The 20,631-nt window shown below is 29.3% G+C and overlaps 3 protein-coding genes and 1 pseudogene across 5 annotated transcripts; all 4 read left to right on the forward strand.

Annotated features, from left to right (window-relative positions):
• Positions 1 to 1,596: 1,596 nt before the first annotated feature.
• LOC149885080 (uncharacterized) lies at positions 1,597 to 5,203 on the forward strand. Its single transcript, XM_090095529.1, has 4 exons — positions 1,597 to 1,732; positions 2,309 to 2,606; positions 2,706 to 2,802; positions 3,165 to 5,203. The coding sequence occupies exons 1-4, from the start codon at positions 1,719 to 1,721 to the stop codon at positions 3,554 to 3,556; spliced, it is 801 nt and encodes a 266-aa protein (XP_089951655.1). The 5' UTR covers positions 1,597 to 1,718; the 3' UTR covers positions 3,557 to 5,203.
• Positions 5,204 to 6,214: 1,011 nt separating this feature from the next.
• LOC149885081 (uncharacterized) lies at positions 6,215 to 10,359 on the forward strand. 2 transcript variants are annotated; one of them, XR_016454875.1, is made up of 3 exons: positions 6,215 to 6,524; positions 9,583 to 9,664; positions 9,932 to 9,989. XR_016454875.1 is itself a non-coding variant. In XM_090095540.1 (3 exons), exons 1-3 carry the CDS (start codon positions 9,575 to 9,577, stop codon positions 10,325 to 10,327), a joined length of 273 nt encoding a protein of 90 aa, XP_089951666.1. In that variant the 5' UTR covers positions 9,172 to 9,574; the 3' UTR covers positions 10,328 to 10,359. The 2 variants fall into 2 exon arrangements, 1 of the variants encoding a protein (XP_089951666.1); XM_090095540.1 differs by lacking the exon at positions 6,215 to 6,524 and adding an exon at positions 10,254 to 10,359 and having other exon boundaries at positions 9,172 to 9,664; positions 9,932 to 10,040.
• On the forward strand, positions 7,359 to 9,182 carry LOC149885082 (uncharacterized). Its single transcript, XM_090095530.1, has one exon. It carries the CDS (start codon positions 8,351 to 8,353, stop codon positions 9,113 to 9,115), a length of 765 nt encoding a protein of 254 aa, XP_089951656.1. The 5' UTR covers positions 7,359 to 8,350; the 3' UTR covers positions 9,116 to 9,182.
• Positions 10,360 to 10,806: 447 nt separating the features above from the next.
• LOC149885083 (sterile alpha motif domain-containing protein 3-like) lies at positions 10,807 to 18,495 on the forward strand (annotated as a pseudogene). Its single transcript, XR_016454873.1, has 11 exons — positions 10,807 to 10,897; positions 11,226 to 11,614; positions 11,900 to 11,984; positions 14,804 to 15,037; positions 15,496 to 15,642; positions 15,845 to 15,932; positions 16,025 to 16,216; positions 16,296 to 16,484; positions 16,925 to 17,089; positions 17,164 to 17,243; positions 17,957 to 18,495. The product of XR_016454873.1 is annotated as a sterile alpha motif domain-containing protein 3-like (transcript).
• Positions 18,496 to 20,631: the final 2,136 nt, after the last annotated feature.

Consider the following 20,631-nt stretch of genomic DNA (forward strand, 5'->3'; position numbering starts at 1 on the left):
ACTATTTAAAAGAACCCTTTTGTCAAACAAAGCTTAAACAGTTTTGTATAGATTATCGAGCACCTTATCTCTGGAATAAAATTGTCCAGCCTAATTTAAATTCATCTATCTCTTTTTCTGTTTTTAAAAATAAGTTAAAGAAAATTATTTTTTCAACGGATAATATATTGAAATATTTTTGAGATGTTATTCTAACTATTTTTCAAATCTTTTGAATAATATTTTGTTATAAACTGTATTATATCCCAGCTAACACAAAACGTTCAAGAAACGTTCGTAGAACGTTAGAAACAGTCGGGCACGTTGTAAGAACGTTCTAAGAACGTTTTTAACGTTCTTTGAACGTACTCGAACGTTTTGTGTTAGCTGGGATGGTCTAAAAGTTATATTGTAATTATATTGTAATTTTTTATTTGGTTCTGGCAACAAGATCAATATGATCTTCTTCCAGATTCCAAGTTTATATATTTATATTACATGTAAATCACGACATGTAAATAATGTAAACTAAAATAAAAAAAAAAAAAAAAAAAAAAAAAAAAAAAAAAAGTTCTAGGAAGGGTCCAGTTAGGGGTCGGGGCGGGGTTGGTTTAGCTCCCATCATCCTAATTTTTTGCAAGTCATCCTCATTCGACACCAGTAACAACATGCTAGAAATTTGAGTATGCTCATGCTTGTTAGTTACCTATCTTGAACAACAAAATTCCTGAGACTCCCCTAAAATATGTGATTTCTCTCCAGGCCCCCATTAAAAAAAGTTGTTGTTAACATTTTTTAAATGAGGAAATGTTTTCTAACGATAATCAAAAAATAAAATTTCTGGCGATGTGTTGCAAAGACTTAGAGCCAATGATATATTAAGAATAACTAGATGTCTAACTGCCGTAAATCGGTATAAGAAAAAGTGAAGCAAAAATCGGCCATTATGGGGGGCAAAATCTTTACGCTATTTATCAAAACAAAACAAATACGAAGCTTTTGATTTGTTAAATTTGCCCCCCATAATGGCCAATTTTTGCTTCAAAAAATACGCGAAAGTTAGACATCTAGTTATTTTTAATATATCATTGCTTAGAGCATGTTCCTATGCACCGTGAGGGCATAGGAACATGCTCTAAGTCTTACATCCGTCAATGTCAATAGAAGCAATACGCGTAAACCTTTCCGCGAAGCCATTAAAATATACAGTTTTAAAACAACCATTGCTCGAAAAAATAAGAGTCTAAAGTAAAATGAAAAAAAAATCACCTTTGAAACCGATTAATGAAAAAAGAATTTATTAATGCAATAAAACACGGTTGTTACAACGTGAACTCGCTTACTACAGATTTGTTAAGGAAAATGATGAATGCAGAAACGATTTTTTTCTCTTATCTCGTCGAATAATCAATTAATAAAAAAAGTATGCTTTTTAATTAAACTGAAAATGAGGCGGTTAAATGATTATCATTCGAAAAGATGAGTCACGTTTGTTTTTAAAGAATTTAACCCGAGGGCTAATAACAACAACAAAAAAAGCTTTTAAAAAATTAACTTAAAGTGAAAACAATAAATAAATAAAATCGGAAAAAAAGCTTTCAATATCTCTGTAAGCATAAATTATTGGATATTCACTTCAGAAGCAATAATAAAGCTAGTAAGATATTACCAATGCAAAAGAAAAAACTTTTGCATTATAGAAGCATTTTGGAAGTATTTTGACGAACTTATTGACAAATATGCTATCTATTAAGTAAGTGTATTTTTACAGATAAATGTAAATACTCTCGTTTTTCACGGAACTTCAAATACTTAAATGTCATTTAATTCTCTTCTTCTTGCATCGTACAAATACATTTGCGTTCTGATTAAATCACTGATTTTTCAAGAAGGATAAACGGAGAGCTTTTAAAAGTAAGCACTCAGCTTATACAAAAACCCTTTTTAATTTATCATAAATTAAAGCTTCAACCTGTAGTTTCTGCTATAAAAACCGAGACTCGTTAACTGGTCGCCTTAATTTCTTTTAAATGTTACCTTTCAAAAAGAACTGTCCCACCTAAAAAACAAATGTAGTTGTGTAAAGTTACTCAGCTACGTTTTAAATGGTGATATCTGTTTTCATCTTTTATCTCCCAGCTGTTTATGTCCTCGTATGACCTCACTGACCTTAAAAGGTAGCAAAAAAAAGTCCCAAAAAACATTCGATGAAAGAAAACAGTATTCGTATTAAAAATAACGACAAACCGATGTCACTAATTAGTCAGTAACAAACCAGTAAATTACTATAAGTCATAATTGTTAGTTACGTTTTCTACGTTTTTTTTAGATTGGTTACTTTCATAACATTTCAAGCGGCAGCTCTTTGTTTTATAACTCGTTTACCGTGCATTTGGTTTGCCAACTTTCGTTACTATGATAAGCAATACGTAAGAGGAACGATAATCCAAACGTTAGATTTAGTGACAAGAGATGATTGTGGAACTGCGTGTATTCGAAACCCCTCTTGCGTAATTGCAAACCATAATAGCATTGAACGAAAGTGTGAACTTCTTTCTAAAGAGGATGAAGCAGAACCAAACAACTCATGGACTTTGTTGCGCACAAACAGTTCGTATAACAAAAAAGTAACTGCTTTTAAGTTCTAAAACATATTTGCTTAAGTTCAAAAATTGCGAGAAAGATCTTTTATCTGACAAGTTTCCAATTAAAGTATTATTTTTTAGACAGGCCCTTTCTGCGAAGAAGTTGATCCTTGCACGAGTGATGATTGGTGCAGAGATGTTTGTACTTCAAATAATTTGCACACATTTGCTTGCATGGGTATGTATGAATATTAGTGATAACGTATAACGACGAATAAAGAAAGAACAACAAATGACTGATGATGAAGCTACACTTTACTCAATCAGTCATCATGAAATCATCATCATGAAATCATCATCATGAAAGCCTGATGACTGATGATTTTTATGACCGACGATGTTTTTTTCGTTATAACTATTCTTATATCTTGTTCGTTTTCAACGAGAAACCTGCTGTCATTTGAATCTTTTTTAAGATTGTTTTCAATATAAAATTACAAAACTCACTTTTAAAAATTATTTGTATTTTTTCATTTGTGTTTTAAATGACTACGTTTTATAAAGAAATTAATTAACGTTTTTCTGTATGTTCTATTTAAGGGGGAGGAAATGTAGCTTTATACGGAAAAGCACTTCAATCTTCTCAATACCAATCCGCAGAAGCAAAGTTTGCAATCGATGGGAACTATGGCTCTACGACTCACACTCAACTTGAGTTAACTAATTGGTTAAAAGTTGATTTGTTCTATGTGTACCCCATAACTCAGATAAAAGTATTTAACAGTGAAACTAACTCTTGGAGATTAAATGGTTATAGTTTGAAGGTAGGTTTAAAAGATGAGGAACAACTTTATAAGCAAGTTGCCATCTTAACTAGTGACCTCAATCAAGTTTTTCCTTGTGTTTACAACGTTCAATTTGTACTCATTATAATGGCTCCTCCTGGCTATGATCAATTTCTTCACATCAGAGAGATAGAGATTTGGGTGTAAGAACAAGGTGACATGCGCGTGTTAGTGTATGTCTTTATATATATACATATAGACAACTCAGTAACACACACAAATATGTTAAGTATTTATGCTAAACATAGTTCCAAACAAAAGAATGCGTCAAATAGTTCTTTTACTCAAAAAATTTATTTACAATTACTAAGCACCACAATGTAATTTACAAGAAGTTAAATGGACATTAGTCATGAGACGCGATTAGTTTTTAATTACCAATCAGACTTACCACGGATCAATGCATTTAAATGGTAGTCCTGGTATACCACCAGAGTAACAGCATAACTTTAATCCCGGACAGTTTTCATTGGTTTGGCATTCGTCTGATGGACACGGATGGTTTGGGCAAGGCCCGCTTCCAATGTCAGTTTCTCCAACCCCACCAACCGGGTTTGCAACAGGAAATAGAGGACAGTTTCCAGTTTTTTTTAAAGTTGTTGTCACTTTTGTGGGAACAGTTACTTTTGTTGTTGATGGTCTTCCAACTATTCTTCCTTTCAAGCATTTATTACACTGATACTTTCCTAACGGTTTGCAGCATAGCAGATCATCGCCACAATCTTCATCGTTTCTGCATTCTTTAAAACATAAAGGAAGGTGTGGGTGTTTCAAACGCTCTGTCGTTCGCTGAAAGCAAGTGGACATTGGGTCTTTAAAGTAGATTTAGATGTCAACAAAATTGCTAAAACAAAAGTCATTTTTCGCCAAATCATTTTCTTGTGTGATTTTGAAAGTTTTGCTTATGTCTTTCATTTTATGACAATTGTTATTTTGAAATGTTAAAAACATTTAAATTTCTAACTCTGCAAGCAATGTTAAAAAATTACCTGTGGCAGACAAAATCCACACAAACAAAACGACAACCTTCATACTGTCTTTCATGTTTAAAAAACCTTGTTTAGCTTGTAACAGTTTTTTGAAATCTCCAAGCAAATAAAATTAACTTCGTATTCCTTACGCAACAATTTAAATTTATGACAAAAAATCATAACCATAAAATGATATGAACTGTCAATATATCAGATGCAGATCCTTCGTTCATTAATGATATTACATAACTGCTATGAAAAGAAAAAAAGGTTGTAGGAATATCTCAAATGACGTTGATTATGCTATTTTCGTCATAAATTCGTTGCGCTTAAGTTAAAAAGACGTCTGAAAGTATCTCTTAATCTTAAATAGACGCTTTTACTCGTCAAACATTTTAGAGATTACAAAGCGTTAAGATGGAAACATTAAAATTACAGACAATGAAAAAGACGAAACAACTCATTTAGTTAAATGTACTATTACTTACCACATGTCAAACTTAATAATTGCAAATTTTATTCTGATGCGATAACCTTTAAAGTATTTGTATAATATTAATAATATTCACGTGATATTTATACAAAATATGTAGGAAAAATAGTCCAATACGCATATATAAATATTTATATGAAATTTTACATGCATTTAGATAATATTTCATTACGGCTAACCATGAGCGAGATCTCGTCTCGTTCTCGTTTCTCGTGAGAAATAGGACTTCTCGTGAGAAACGAGAAATAGAAAATTCTCGCGAGAAGTAGAACGAGACTTAAATACAATATTATTTTCCAAGTTAAAAATTATTATAATTTACAAAATGCTTAATAATTGGTTTTTTAATTAATTAATATTCCCAGCTAACACAATACGTTCGAGCTCGTTCGACGAACCTTAGAAACGTTCGGGCACGTTTTAAGAACGTTCCGTAAAAGTTCTTAATGCATATTCACCAAACTTTTTTTTAGCTTCAGTCTGACGTCAGTTTGGCATAAGTTAAAACTGTAAAAGTCGTATTCACCAAACTTGCGCAGTTGTGTTTCAAAAAAAGCTTCGTAAGTTTTTGGCAAAAACTTACGAAAGTTAGTTTTGCGTAAGTTCAGCCCTAAACTGTCGGTATTCACCAAACTGAAATGGACTCACCAAACTTTTTAGAAACTTGCTCTGCTCAATTTTCGCAAGTAAAGTTAAGTTTGCTATGAGCTGCCTTAACTTTGGCGTAACTTTAAAATTACTAAATAATGAGAATGGCATTACATTATTATGATGCATATGTAGTTCTATTGTCAGATTGATATATTATTAGGGATCTTAACATACATAAATTAAGCTTATATTATATATAAAATAAAGAGGTTTAATAATAATCATAGATATTAATTAAAAACAATTGCATTTTAATGGTATAACATCTTATTATTATGTTATATTATTACATATATTAAGCTTAATATATCTTATATATAATGATATAGCAACTTATATTAGATGATATACTTTCATATTATTAATATGACTAAATTTAACATCTTTATAATGTAACATAACATTTTATAAAGATGTTATGCTATTATTATATATATATATATATATATATATATATATATATATATATATATATATATATATATATATATATATATATATATATATATATATATATAGCATAACATCTTTATAAAATGTCATATTATCGGGGGATTAGTATTATACAAGTCCCTGTACAAAAATATAACTGCATCAGTCCCTGTACAACAATATAACATCTTATAAAGATATAATATTTTTATTATTAAATATATTTTCTATAGAAATTTTTTTTAAAAAGGTACATGTCTTGTTAAGTATTATGAACATAATTCATATTGTTGTTTTAATAGCTTTATAAAAGTTTAGTCAAAATGTATATTCCAATTATTCTAACTGCACATGGTCAAAATTAAATTTGGTGTTGCTTTAAGCAATTACTCTGATGAGGAATGTCTTCAAAAACTTCGTTTACCAAAAAATAATATAAGAGATATTGTCAACACTTTACACAATAATTTGTCACCAATCATATTGAGAAGCAACCCAATTTTTTCAGAAGCAAAAGTACTGATAGCACTAAGGTTTTTATCAACTGGGAGTTTTCAAGCAGTAATTGGTAAGAATTATTAGTTAATGCCAAAAAGTTTAGCTATAATCTTATGATTCTTTATTGTTAAATATGCTTGTTATTAATGGATTGTTACAAATGCAACTTAAAGGTGGTGCTTTATACAGGGTTTTTATTCAACCTGGAATACATAGCAAACCTAAAGGTAGCAAAAATCCCAGGGAAAACCTGGAAAACTTGGTTTACAGAAAAAATTAAAATAAAATAAGATTTCTTATTTCTATATATGTAAATATGAAACTTTATTATTATATATGTAAATATGAAACTTTATTATTGTGTAGCAAAAATCAAACAAACCCTAATTTTTTTAACTTAGCATAATAGATTGTCAAAAGATTAAATTTTTTACTGCACCCTCCTACTCTTACTAAATTGTGATTTTATATTTTTGCAGACTTTTGGTAAGGTTACTGTATTTTTCAAGTTATTTGGAGTTTAACCTTGTCAAAGTTCACTTTTCTCTCAGAAAACAAACTTGCTTTTAATTAAAATATAATAGTCAATATGTATATTTCGTTCACATGTTGTTTCATGTAATTTTAGGTGACACCTCTCATGAGGTGTCACCTAAAATTACATGAAAATCATCCTACTATATAAATATATATATATATATATATATATATATATATATATATATATATATATATATATATATATATATATAACACACACACACACACACACACACACACACACACACACACACAAATATATATATATATAGATATATATATATATATATATATATATATATATATATATATATATATATATATATATATATATATATATATATATATATATATATATATATATTTTTGTGATTATCTTTTACTACTTCAATTCTTCTTTAAATTAAACCACTAGTTATGCTGTATTCATATTTATTATATGATCATACTCGTAAATAGTTGCAATAAGGCAAAACAATATGCATCGTCAGATATACAGATGAAAGTGGATGGCAGCTAAGAGATCTCTTCAGCAACAATCGCAACAGCAAAACAACAGTCAAAGCAACAGCGACACTGAGATATGTTTTGAAAAAAATTTTCATGTTGTAGCAATTATGGTCTGGCTACTGCATGTTCTAGTAATATTTGTGTAGATGTGGAGAAACAGTTGCTTTCAAGTGAGTACAACTCAGAAAAAGAGTTTTCCGTTCAATCTGATTCTGATTCTGATTCTGATTCAACTGATAAAAACAGTATGCCACTCAGTGACAGTATAAAGGAATGGATGCAACTGTTCCCTGATGTAAAACACAATGCTGGTGATGATTTGTTGAAATGTCTAAAAATTAATGGGCACCCTGAATTGCCAGCTACAGTAAGAACTCTGTTGCAAACATGCAGAACTGTGGAGGTTGATTGCAAATCTGGTATGGAATATGTTTATCTAGGAATTAAAAAAAATTTGTTAAAAATACTATGTCATCTTGAAGAAGAGGACAAGTTAAACAATTTATTTGACTTGGAAATCGCTCTGAACATAGATGGGCATTCTGCTTTTTACGAGCACAAAAGCATGCATGTGGTCAGTTTTGTGTGCTATTCTTAATGTTAATTCTGTTCCCATAGTTTTTCCCATAGCGTTGACTTACGGCAAAACAAAACCTGACAATCTCCAGTTTTTACATGAAGCAGTGGAAGAACTAAGATGTTTGCTTGAAAATGGATTGGAGTATAATGCAAAAATAATAAGTATAATATTAAAGTTAATTGTTTGTGATACACCTGCTAAAAGTTTCATAAAGTGTGTAAAACTTTATTCTGTGTAACCAAAGAGGTATTTACTATGAAAGACGAATGACTTATCCAGAAATTGTTGGAGTGCAACTGAGAGATATTTGCTCTTTCCGTCAAAAATCAGATGCAAATCATCACCTTACTGGTTTGGTATCACCATTTTGTGTTTTATCTATAGATATGGTTGAGGATTTTCCAATTGACTATATGCATCAGTCTTGTCTTGGTGTAATGCGAAAATTGTTGGTAACCTGGATTAGAGATACTGACAAAAAAGGAGTAAAAATTTCTGCAGCTCATAAGAATGACATTAGTGCAAAATTGCTTAAATTAAAAAATTGTGTTCCTAAAGACTTTGTAAGGAAGCTGCGTTCTCTTGATGAAATTGATTTTTGGAAAGCAACCGAGTACAGGCAATTTTTATTGTATACTCGTAAAGTTGTTCTGAAAAACATCTTGCGAAAAGACCTATTTCAACATTTTTTAATTTTAAGTGTAGCTTTATCTATATTAGTCAGTACTAGGCTGGTTAGACAATATGAAACTTATGCACATCAATTACTTTTATATTTTGTTGATCAAGCTAAAGATCTTTATGGACCTCAGTTTCTTGTATATAATGTGCACAGTCTAGTACACCTAGTTGCAGTTGCTAAACGATATGGTAATGTAGATATGTGCAGTGGTTTTTGTTTTGAAAACTATCTTCAGGTTTTAAAAAAAAGGGTAAGATCAGGTAGAGCTCCACTTAGCCAGGTTGTTAAGCGTCTTAGTGAAATGGATGTTATCATCCCACAGAATAAATTGCACACTAAAAAAATTTGAATGAGTCGCCCCAACAATTCCTATATGTTGCATGGTGGAAGATACTGTGAAGTTCTTTGCAAAGAAAGGGAAAATATAAATTTTGACTTACAACAATATCTTTGTAGAATATTTCAAAGAACAAAGTCGTTGTTTGATATGCCTTGTGACTCCAGACTTATTGGAGTTCATGTTGCAAATTTTGACTATTCTTTTATTGAAGTTGTTTTATCAGCAGCCATAAAAAGCAAGGTTTTTATGATACAAAAAGAAAATAAGAAAAAAATTATACTTATGACTTTGCTACACGACATTAAAAACTGAATATGTAAAAGATATGTTTAAAAAAAAAAGTTGTTCTCATGTGACTGAATCAATTCGCTTATGTTTTAATGTTTGTTTTTTAATTATTTAGTTAACTATCAACTTACAAATTTAGTTATTATTAAGAAACAATAATTTATTTTTCTTGTTTACAAAATGAGTAGCGGTCCCTTCGTTGTTGTTGAGTTTATTGATGAGCAATCAGTAGAGGTAATTCCGAAAAGTTGGATAGTTTACAAGAATGAGGTATATTATTACTACAATTAGTTAATAAGGCAGTGTAGTTATCTGTTTTGTAATATTTAAAAGTCTCAATATCTCTAACCCAGCTTTGAGATCGAAACTTTTGGTAACTCAAATTGTTTTTACTTATTGGAAAAAGGTCATGTTATAGAATAACTCGAACTTTTTTCTTGGTCCCTTCGAGGTTCTAGATAATAGGTTTGAGATAATTCACTGTGTTTCAAAATGTTATTAAATGCATGTTGAAATGGTTTTCTGTTTGTTTATTAGCAACTATTTGGTTATTGGCCTAGAAAGGATCCAGTGAGCAGAGTGAAAAAGAGTGAACTTCCTGATCCAAAATGGCCTTTATACAAAATTAGGACTTTTGGGGCAGCAGGTAAAGACTTAAAATAAGTTGTTGGTTAAATGTTTTTTATTTTGTTATATGATATAAATGGAATTTCAAAATGAATATGGTAATGGTGCATTTTTACAGCATCAACATTGTGTTTATATATAAAACTGTGAAAAATCCACTGTTTATATATACAATAACAATATAATATTTTATTTTACAATATAAGCTGGGATATTTTATATACAATGTAAGCAGGGATGATATTTCTGACGATGTGTTACCCCAGAAAATCAAAAATGAACAGGAATTGCGACAGCTTGAGATAAAGTTAAAGGACTCTAGTTATCGCAAAAAACTGGTAATTACTGTTAATTTGTTTTAATTAAGACTACTTGTGTTAAATTTACATTATTTATGCATTATTCTAGTTGACAGCAGACCAAAAGTGCTATAAAGTGTAGTATTGTGGTATATTTGTAAATTTATATTATCGTCCATTGACTCTCTATCACCATACTTTGTCAATGAAATTCATACAGTTTTAGTAACCAGTACCACATAACTTGACACACTATATACTGAAAATTATGTTATGAAAGTATATTTAAGCCTACAAATAGCAATTTGAAATTTTACTATAGACGTATTTTGCAATTCAGGTATAATTTTATTATAACAATTTAAATTACCTTATTTGCTACTTTACACAAATATTGATTCAATGATTGCTTTTTAGATTAATTATTTTGGAAGTCTAGGTGGCCGGAATTTTAAAGATGCAGTTCGGCGCATTATGCGCACAACAGCAGTAAACGAAGTTTGGTCATTGTTTAGTTTCAATGGCAGGAAAGGAAAACTATCATTTGAAAGCAGTTTACTATGCCAAGTAGTGATTAGTAAGTTTTATCCAAAGATTTTTACAAGGCAAGTTACTTTAAAATGCGATGATTGAAATGCTTAGTTGTCATAAAAACAATCATGAACCATAAACGTTTTTAGGTTTTTAGTTATGCAGTTAACCTTTTGAGTACTTTTCTTAACTATTTTAAATATATCATTTATATATTTAATATATCATTTAAATATATCATTTATATCAAATATATCATTTAAATATATCATTTATATATATATATATATATATATATATATATATATATATATATATATATATATATATATATATATATATATATATATATATATATATATATATATATATAGTTTATAGAATTTAGAAAATCATGGAATACCTGGAAAAGTCAAGGGATTTTTCTTAAAAATTAAGGCAAACTCTGGGAATATTTTTTATTTTAGTATTTAGATTGAAGTTATTTTGCAATATACAGTTTTTGAATCTTTTTTAATATTGAAAGTTGCTCACTACAGTGGTTTTATAACTTTTATAATATATATTAGCTATATGTTTAGATAAACTGATTACTATAGTAACTATATGTTTTTGTAGCAAGGATTCAGTTGCAAAAAGTATTATATCCTTCAACATTAACAGGGAAATATATGCTTTTAACTGCACAAACTCAGAGAAAAATACATAAAAATAGATGAAAGTCAGGGAAAATGGGTTTTCAAAACTGCCATGAACTCTGTATGTATGTGTGTGTATATATATATATATATATATATATATATATATATATATATATATATATATATATATATATATATATATATATATATATATATATATATATACATATATATATATATATATATATATATATATATATATATATATATATATATATATATATATATATATATATATATATATATATATATATATATATATATATATATAATTTGCATATATTATATAATTATAAAAATTGAAATTAAAAGTTAGATTAAAATTTAGTTTTTTAACTATTTTTTAGGCAAACATTAAACAATGGGATTCATTGGATTGTTGCAGTTGGTTAGATTCAATTGGGCCAACTAAATATAGAGGTGCTTTTAAAGGTGTTCTATAATTTCCTGAAATCATATTTTGCGACATGGAAAATACATTTTTTTGCTCTATTTGCCACCATTCAACCATAAACCTCTCTAAGTTGCTGAGACATTTAACGGTTTACCACAGTCATGATTTTAACTTTAATGTAGAATGCTGTTATACAAGTTGCAAAAAAACATTTCATAACATAAGTAGCTTTCGAAAACATGTCTACCGCTTTCATAAGAACTATGGTTTAAAACAAAAAGATAATGAGTATAGCAAGTCTGTGGTTAATAAAGCAGAATTAATTTTTAGTTGTGACACTTCTGAAGTAGTAGTTGATAGTCACTCTCTTTTTTTAAAGATTGTGTCTGAATTAAAATATTGTGTTGGATTAATGTTTCTAAAATTGAGAGAAAAACATTTAGTTTCCAGCCAAGCTCACATTGAATTTGTATCAGATTTTAAAGAACTTTTTCAAACCTTTTTGACATCATACAACGATGTCATCGAGAAGTGCTTACCAATGCCAATAGATACTACACTTAAAAGTATTTTAGATAGTGACCATCTGTGTGATGTCTTTTCTCATTTTATGAGTGAATATCAACTTGTTAAGTTTTGTAAAAAAACTCTTTCTATGGTCGAGCCGATTGAAATTAAAATTATTGATTCAAATAACAAAGTTCATAAATTTTATTATATAAGTTTGAAATGTAATCTTGAAAAAATACTTTCAAATGAAGAGGTTTTCAATGAATCTGGTAATTATTTAAATAAAATAGCAATTCCAGACACCAATAAAGACAATCTAAGCGATTTCCATGATGGAGAGATTTTTAAAAAACATCGTTTGTTTTCTATTGACGCAACTGTAATTCATATTCATTTGTTCATAGATGAGTTTGAATCTGTTAATCCTTTAGGTTTCAAGAGAGGCAAACACAAAATTATTGGTATTTATTACACTATTGGAAATTTGCATCCACGCTTTCGCTCCCAAATGTCTCAAGTTCATTTAGCTGCATTGGTTCTAATATTCTTAAGAAAACGTCTTATTCTGAAATTATGAAGCCATTAATTGATGAACTTACAGAGTTGAGCAACAATGGGATTATTTTAAAAACTAACAATGTTACTCAATCACTTAAAGTTAGTCTTGCAACAGTTTCAGCTGACAACTTAGCAGCTCATGCACTAGCAGGTTTTCGCTGTTGTTTTAGTTCGGGTAGGGTTTGTAGAACCTGTATGGTTCATTTTAAAACAATGAAGCTAAAAGAATATCACACTGACTGTTATTTAAGAACAGATGATAACTACAATCAACAGTTAAATGCTATAAATAAATTTCCTGTTAACAAATCTGTTTATGGAATAAATCAATCATGCTGCTTGGATAATCTGCCATTTTTTAAAGTTTTGGAAAGTTTTCCACCTGACATCCACCATGATTTCTTAGAAGGAATAGTTCCTATGGTTTTGAAACTAGTTATCCAAAAATTGATATCACATAACGTTATTTCTCTTAAACAGCTTAATTTTGAAATATGTAATTTTTCATTTGGATTTAATGATAAAAAAAGTAAACCAGTGCCTCTAAGTGCATCAGTTTTGTCTAAGAAGGGTCGAATAATTGGAAAAGCATCTGAGTTGTGGTGTTTTTTTTGACGTCTGCCAATTATAATATTTGGTTACATATCCAGTTTTAATGATGTTTGCCCTGCCTACTGGTTGGTATATCTTGAACTAAGAAATATAGCTGATATCATATTTTCACCAATTATTAAAAGAGATTCTCTAGGATATTTAGCTCATATGATTGCATCATTTGTTAATTCTTTTATATGGCCAAATAATTTTATTCCTAAAATGCACTACATGGTGCATTATCCCAGACAAATTGAACTTTTTGGACCTTTGCGACATTTATGGTGCATGTGATTTGAAGCCAAGCACAACTACTTTAAGTGTCTTTCTCGTGTTGTTTCTAATTTTAAAAACATCACTTATACATTGTGAAAGCGCCATCAAATGCGCCAATGTTGTGAATTAAATTCTGTTGATTTTATGAAAATTGAGCAACATAATCAAAGAAATGGTATTATTATATCATTACCTTCATTACCTGAAGGTCTTCAAACAGAACTTACACATAACTTTTTACTTGATCAAAACACTCAAATGTGGAAAGTGACAAATGTTTCAGTGAATCATTGTTCCTACCAAGCTGTTGACTTTATTGTTTTTAACATTCTAGATGATGGTACTCCTATTTTTATGTCACTCAAGTATATCCTTAAAATTAATGGTTTATGGTTCTTGTGTGGTAAACTGTGTTCTTGTGAAAAATTTCTTTTTTATTCACATGCCTATAATTTGATTGAAATATCGTCTTGGGTTGTTATTCTTTCTGAACAAGAAGTATTTCATGAACCCTTGGATGGATATTTAATCTCTGATGGACAACTTTTAGTTACTTTACGTAGTTTAGCAATAAAATAATATTACATTTGTATGCATTTCAGTTGTTTGTTTACCTGATTATAACTCAACAAAATTTTATTTTTAGATTTTCACTGATTTCAATTAAAAGTGTTTCATCTGATTTTCATATAATATAAATTGGTTTATACAAGAATTGGTACAATATAAGGCATTGTACTAATTCTTGATCTATTTTATGATAAAAATATAGCATAGCAGAAATATAAAAATGTACCTTGATACATACTTAGAAATGTTAAACATTAAATGTTAAACATTTATTCACATTTTTCAAGCCTTTCATTTCAATTTAAACATGTTGAACATTCCATTCAGTAAGGTTTTTTTTTAATATTAGATATTGTTATACAGAAGAAGATATTGATGGTTTGGTTATCAACGATATAGACAATTTCATGTTAAAGGAACTAATTCCTCCAATTAAAGACAGAATCATTTTTAAGAAAGAATTAGCATCAAAGAATGTTATATGTGTAAGATCTTCATCGCCTATATTAAACTCTTGTAGTGTAAGCTTTACAGTGCCACCTGTTTGTGACATTAATGAGGCACTGACCATTTCTGAACCTTAGTAAGTTATGTTTTGTTTATTTGTAAACATTTATAACTGTTTATTTTCCCTTAAATGTTATCTTATTTAAAATGTTATATTATTAAACAAAAAAATAAATTGATACAATATATTTAGCCAAGATTTTGTGTGTGCACACTTTTACACTATTAGGGCTATATAACATAAAAAGTTTGTGCATAATTAAAGACTTTAGTGCTAAAAGTACTTAAGTCACAAAAAAAATGTTGAGAGAAAACATTGTAATCTTTTTTTTGGATAGTCTTTTTGTTTTAAAAATTTAAATCAATAAATAAAAATCAGTAAATGTAATATTTAAATAACTAATAAATGAATTATAATTTAATTAAATTTTTAATAATTTTCAAAAAAAAAGGAACATATAACGATATTGATTGAAATATATTTTCTTTTTAGCACTAAGGTCTTTAATTTAATGTCTTGAACTTTACCTTTAGTATTCTGTCAGATAAACTGACATTGCCCCCTCTTCTACTTGCTGCTGTGGAAAGAAAAGAAATTAACTTTAGTCTTCCAAAAAGATCAAAACTAAAGGAGTACATAATGGATTTTCTTTTTGATATCATGAAGCAACAGTATGGGTTGTAAGTATTTTGATTACTGTTTAAATTATAAGTCAAAATAATATAATTTTCAAATTTTGAAAGTAAGCATTATTTATCATCAGTATCAAAGTTGGCGAAATGTTGCTATTTTATATTTCTTAACATATAACTATCTCTTCAATAATAATAAAAATTGAAATGAAATATTTTATTGCTTTTCACCAAAGTGAATGCTTTATAGATTTCCAAGTACAAGTAACTTCTATGAAATAGCAAATGAGCTTTTCCTAAGGTATCCTTCACTAAAACCTCATCACTGCAATGGCTCTGTGAGTATTTAACTGTATAATTAAAACTAATAATATCAATGATGTTACAAAATTATATAGCTACAGAAGTTTTTCTTTTATTCTACTGTCAGGAACTTCTTGTGTATTTGTTGAAGGCAAAATTTCAGCGAGCAAGACGCCCTCTTCTAAATGATGAGCAAGTTGCACAGTTTAAGATAAAGTACTCTAGAATTAATTCTGGTCGTAAGCGTAACTCTGATTTGCTAAATGAGTCTACTAATCTGTACTAAGCAAAACGTCACTGCCATCATTTAAGTGATAAGGTAATCATGATTTCGCAGCATATATAATACATGTTTATATGAAAAAATTACTTACCATATTTTAATTATTATACTATAGAATGTGGATGATGGTATAACTCAAGATGTTATAAAAAGTATGGTTGATGAGTGTCAAAAACTGCGACCTGATAAAGAATTTTTGGCTCACCAGATTGTCTTGTCAATTGAGGCATTAAAATATACATGCCAAAATGAAAAAATTTTGGATGTCCTTAATAAATCCCCAGCACTTTACTATGAAAAAATTGTAAGTGGTTTATTACTTATTTTATATCTATATTGTTCTGTTACTGTTGTCTTAAAACCGCAACGCTCATGATATGAGCAATAATCATCCCATTTAACACAAACCCTGAAATAGCAAATTTCATTTGTTATTACTTTTATAAAGAAATATTCTTTAAATAAACATAAATTATATATAAAATACATAACAAAATTAAAATTATAATAAAACTAAGTAAGACTATTAGTTTGATTTTTTTTTCTTCTTTGGTGTGGGAAAATCAAGAATAATATTTCTGTGTTAATTCAATTTTTTATTAGTCTGTGCTTTTGTTCATGCTGCTCTGGGGTACCGCTTCCCAAATTTTTCTTGAATTGCCCCTGCAATGTTAGGGTGGGAGTAAATTTTTTTTTTCTTTATTTAGCGGCTTTGTGATGTCATTTTCTTTGTTTTATTTTTAGCTTTTTGCAGCAGCAAGAGCTATTACAAATAAAGATATTGATAATAACTGCTTGTTATTATTGGGTAGAATGAAGGAGGGAATAAAGAAGTTGATAGATTTAAAAAACCTTTGTTAGCTAGATGGAAAACATTGTGCAATGATATACAAGATGAGATTAGTGATGGTAATAATTGTTAATTTAACATTAAAATTATTTAATTGTTACTCGAATTTTGTAAATTATTTTTCTATTTTTAGCAACAATGAAAAACCTTCATGCATTAATACTTCCAAGCATTTTTTGTGACGAAGAAACACTTTTATTCACTATGACACTAGTAAGTTTTGTTGATCAGTATGTTCATTTAAATGAATGTTTATCATAAGCATGGGAATTTCGGCCTTCGAAATCGACGAAATTAAACGAAATTCGTGTTTCAATTTCGGATCGAAATTGAGAACGAAATTTCGATTTTTTGGATTGTTTAATTTCGCGAAAAAATTTCGTATAATTTCGGGTCATTGAAAGTAACGAAATTGACACGAAATTAAACAAGTTTTAATTTCGAAATTCGGGAATTTGTAATATTTAAAAATTTCGTCTTTCGAAATTCAATATAAATTTCGATACGAAATTGAAACACGAATTTCGTTTAATTTCGTCGATTTCGAAGGCCGAAATTCCCATGCTTAGTTTATCATTATCATCTAAATCGTTTTAGTATTCATTTATTTGAATAAAAATTCAGTTTACTTTTTATTATTTAAAAACTCAAACAATTAAAGTCAACTTTATTGTTTTATATACATTTTAATATATTTAACATTTATATTTTTTTATTTTAATTATTTGCATATATATATATATATATATATATATATATATATATATATATATATATATATATATATATGTATATATGTATGTATATATGTATATATGCAAATAGTTAAAATAAACAAATATAAATGTTACAAATATATATATTAATTAAGTTAACTAATGCAATTTTCAATATTTGTTAATATTGTGCTTCTCTTTTTTAATTAGGATCCAATCTATCCTACCCCAGCTCTAAAAGTTGAGGGAGATGCTATAAATCCAACACGAATAAGTCTTGTAGTTGACGGGGTGACAATAAGCAATTCCGTTCCTGATATAACTTGTGGCTTGGGTCTTGTCATCTATTCATATTATATTTTTGATATCGCATATCCAAAGAAACTCCAAAAAACCTTATCTTTTCTAGAACATTACGTATTCGAACTAAATAGTAAACTTCCTGACAACATTCAAAACATTGCTAGTTGTATGAACTTGTAATATAAATTATAAAACTCAATAATATACTAATATTATTAATTTGTTTCAAAATCGTTTTTTAAATCAAGTTTATTTTTTGAACTCGCTTACAAACTTTTAGTTGTTTTTATAGATAACTTTTTTCTTTTTCAAATGATATAGTAGTATATTAATATGTTCCAGAGTACATAAATATTACTACTAGAAAAGGAGAGTTCTGGGACAAACCCATTTTTGATCTCCGTTTTGTATTTTTTTGATAATTGAGGGGTGTGAAAATGTTTTGATCTCCGTTTTGTATTTTTTTGATAATTGAGGGGTGTGAAAATGTTTTGATGATTTTGGGGTGTCTGGAAAACGTTTTTTCATGACGTGATAAAGCATCATGAAAAAAAATTTAATTTTTGCAAAGGTGTTTGAATCTTGCGCGAAAAATTTCTTTTTTTATTTGTTCTTGTTTTTCTTCAAGTTTTTGTTTGAGAATTGATTTGTAAATTCCAATTTCGCGCCATCCAACTCCTTTGCTCCTCAAATATTCAATGGGGTCAAGTGTTTTTATGCTTTTAATTGTTCCGTCCTCATTTCTCAAGATCCTTGTTTTTCCGTTCATTTTAATATGTCAAGAAAAAAAAATTTTTTTTAAAGGATTTTTGAGAATGGGTCTGAGAAGAAATTAAGATAAGATGGGCACATATTTTCTGTCTCTTTTGAAGTATAATCCATCTTTGAGTGAGCTTCCTGTGACCCAGGGTGTTAAAAACAGTCCGTCTCCTTTGTATGTGGCAATTTTCATTCCTTTTCCATTGCTTTTGAGGTAAGCAATACCATTTCCAACAATTTTTTCGATCAAAGTGGGCGCAAGGGCTCCCAATAAAGGCAAAAGAAAAGGAAGAAAACCTCCTTCTGATTTTATTCCATTTCCTAAAATTTTGTCGATCATATTGGAACCAAGAGAAGAGGCAACACCTCCCAAAGCGGCCTTACCAAAAACTGGGACGGCTTTGGCTGCAACCCTTCCCAATAAAGGCAAAAGAGCACCAAGAAATCCTCCTTCAACTTTTGCGTTGTGTTCCAATTGAGTTTTGCTCATTTTTATGGTGACTCCAACTCCTCGATTGAGAGCGTCAACAATTTTTCGGTGTTGGCTTTCTGTTAAAAGTAAAATGCCGTTTCCGTGAAGATTATCATTTGAAATGCGGATGCTCGCGGGTTTTCCTTCAATGATTGATTTTTTTATTTTGTCGATCTGTCCCTGAGATACATTTAACTTGACACGAATGTAATTGCTCATTTTTAAATGCCGGAAAAAATATTTATTTCACTTCTCGAATGTGATAACGGATCGTGATGTCCTCACCGCGAAAGTCGATTAGATTTCCGTTTTGATCGACAATGCGTGTGATCATCGTGGAAATTTCTGGTACTTTGACAGGGAGGTAAACCAAATGGGTGGGTCTTTCGATGATTTTAAAGCCAGGACCCACAGAGGGGTAAAAGGAGTAAATGCAATTTAATTGAGAGCCATTGATGTATGCTGACCCGATGACGTTGTTGACGATTCTGATCGTGTTGACGTTTGTGATTCTGACAATGTCGTCGGACTCGTATTCGGAATTGGAGTCTAATTGTCTTTTTGTGAAGCCCAAAAGGGATGCGATGCTGTTTTCCACGTTCAAATCCATCAAATAATTTAATCCAAGTTTGATGGTTGATTTTAAAGTGTTTGAATTGGATCCAATCTTGATGTTTTCTGGTGAGTAACTGATTTTATTTGTGGTGACGTAACTTGAGCTTTGAGACGCATAATTTTTGATTGTGTTTGAGACGGTTTTTTGCAAATAATTGTTGATGTCGATGATGTCGTAGCTTCCTTCTGGAATGACGACGTTTTCCCAATTGACACCGTTGGTCATGCTGTACCTGAAAGAATTGTTTTTGCTGGTGATGTTTGGAAAGCTGTTGTACGTCTCAAGACCGAGAAAAGCCATCTCATATTTTTTTTCTTTTTCAAAAACGATTTTGTCCAAAAAATTTGTTGTTATTATGTTGGATGTTCCATCCACATCGATGATTATTCCTGACATTTTTTAAATGGGTGAATTTTTTTTTAATCAGAAATTTTTTTTTTCTTCGGAGAAATGTTAAATCCTCTTCGATATTTTCTCTCTTTTTTGTTTGAGGACAAATCGATAACGGCAAATCCGTGAGGTTCAGACCAGCAGTCTCTGCAAAATTTTTTGAACTCTTCTTTTTTCATGTCGCTCGAAACGTGGTCTCGATAAATGTGGTCAATATTTTTTGAGTCTTGAGGAAACAAGCAAATAAAATTGGTGTTTTCTCGGATGGTTTGTCTGGGGAGCATAAAATAATTTTGAGCAAGGTAAAAGCAGTCCACGTTGGAATGTCTTCCTCGGATGTAATAT

This window comes from Hydra viridissima, unplaced genomic scaffold (genome assembly GCF_058129835.1).
Source record: "Hydra viridissima isolate aposymbiotic clone 2 unplaced genomic scaffold, HvirCarnegie_v1 scaffold_8, whole genome shotgun sequence".
Classification (NCBI taxonomy): domain Eukaryota; kingdom Metazoa; phylum Cnidaria; class Hydrozoa; order Anthoathecata; family Hydridae; genus Hydra; species Hydra viridissima.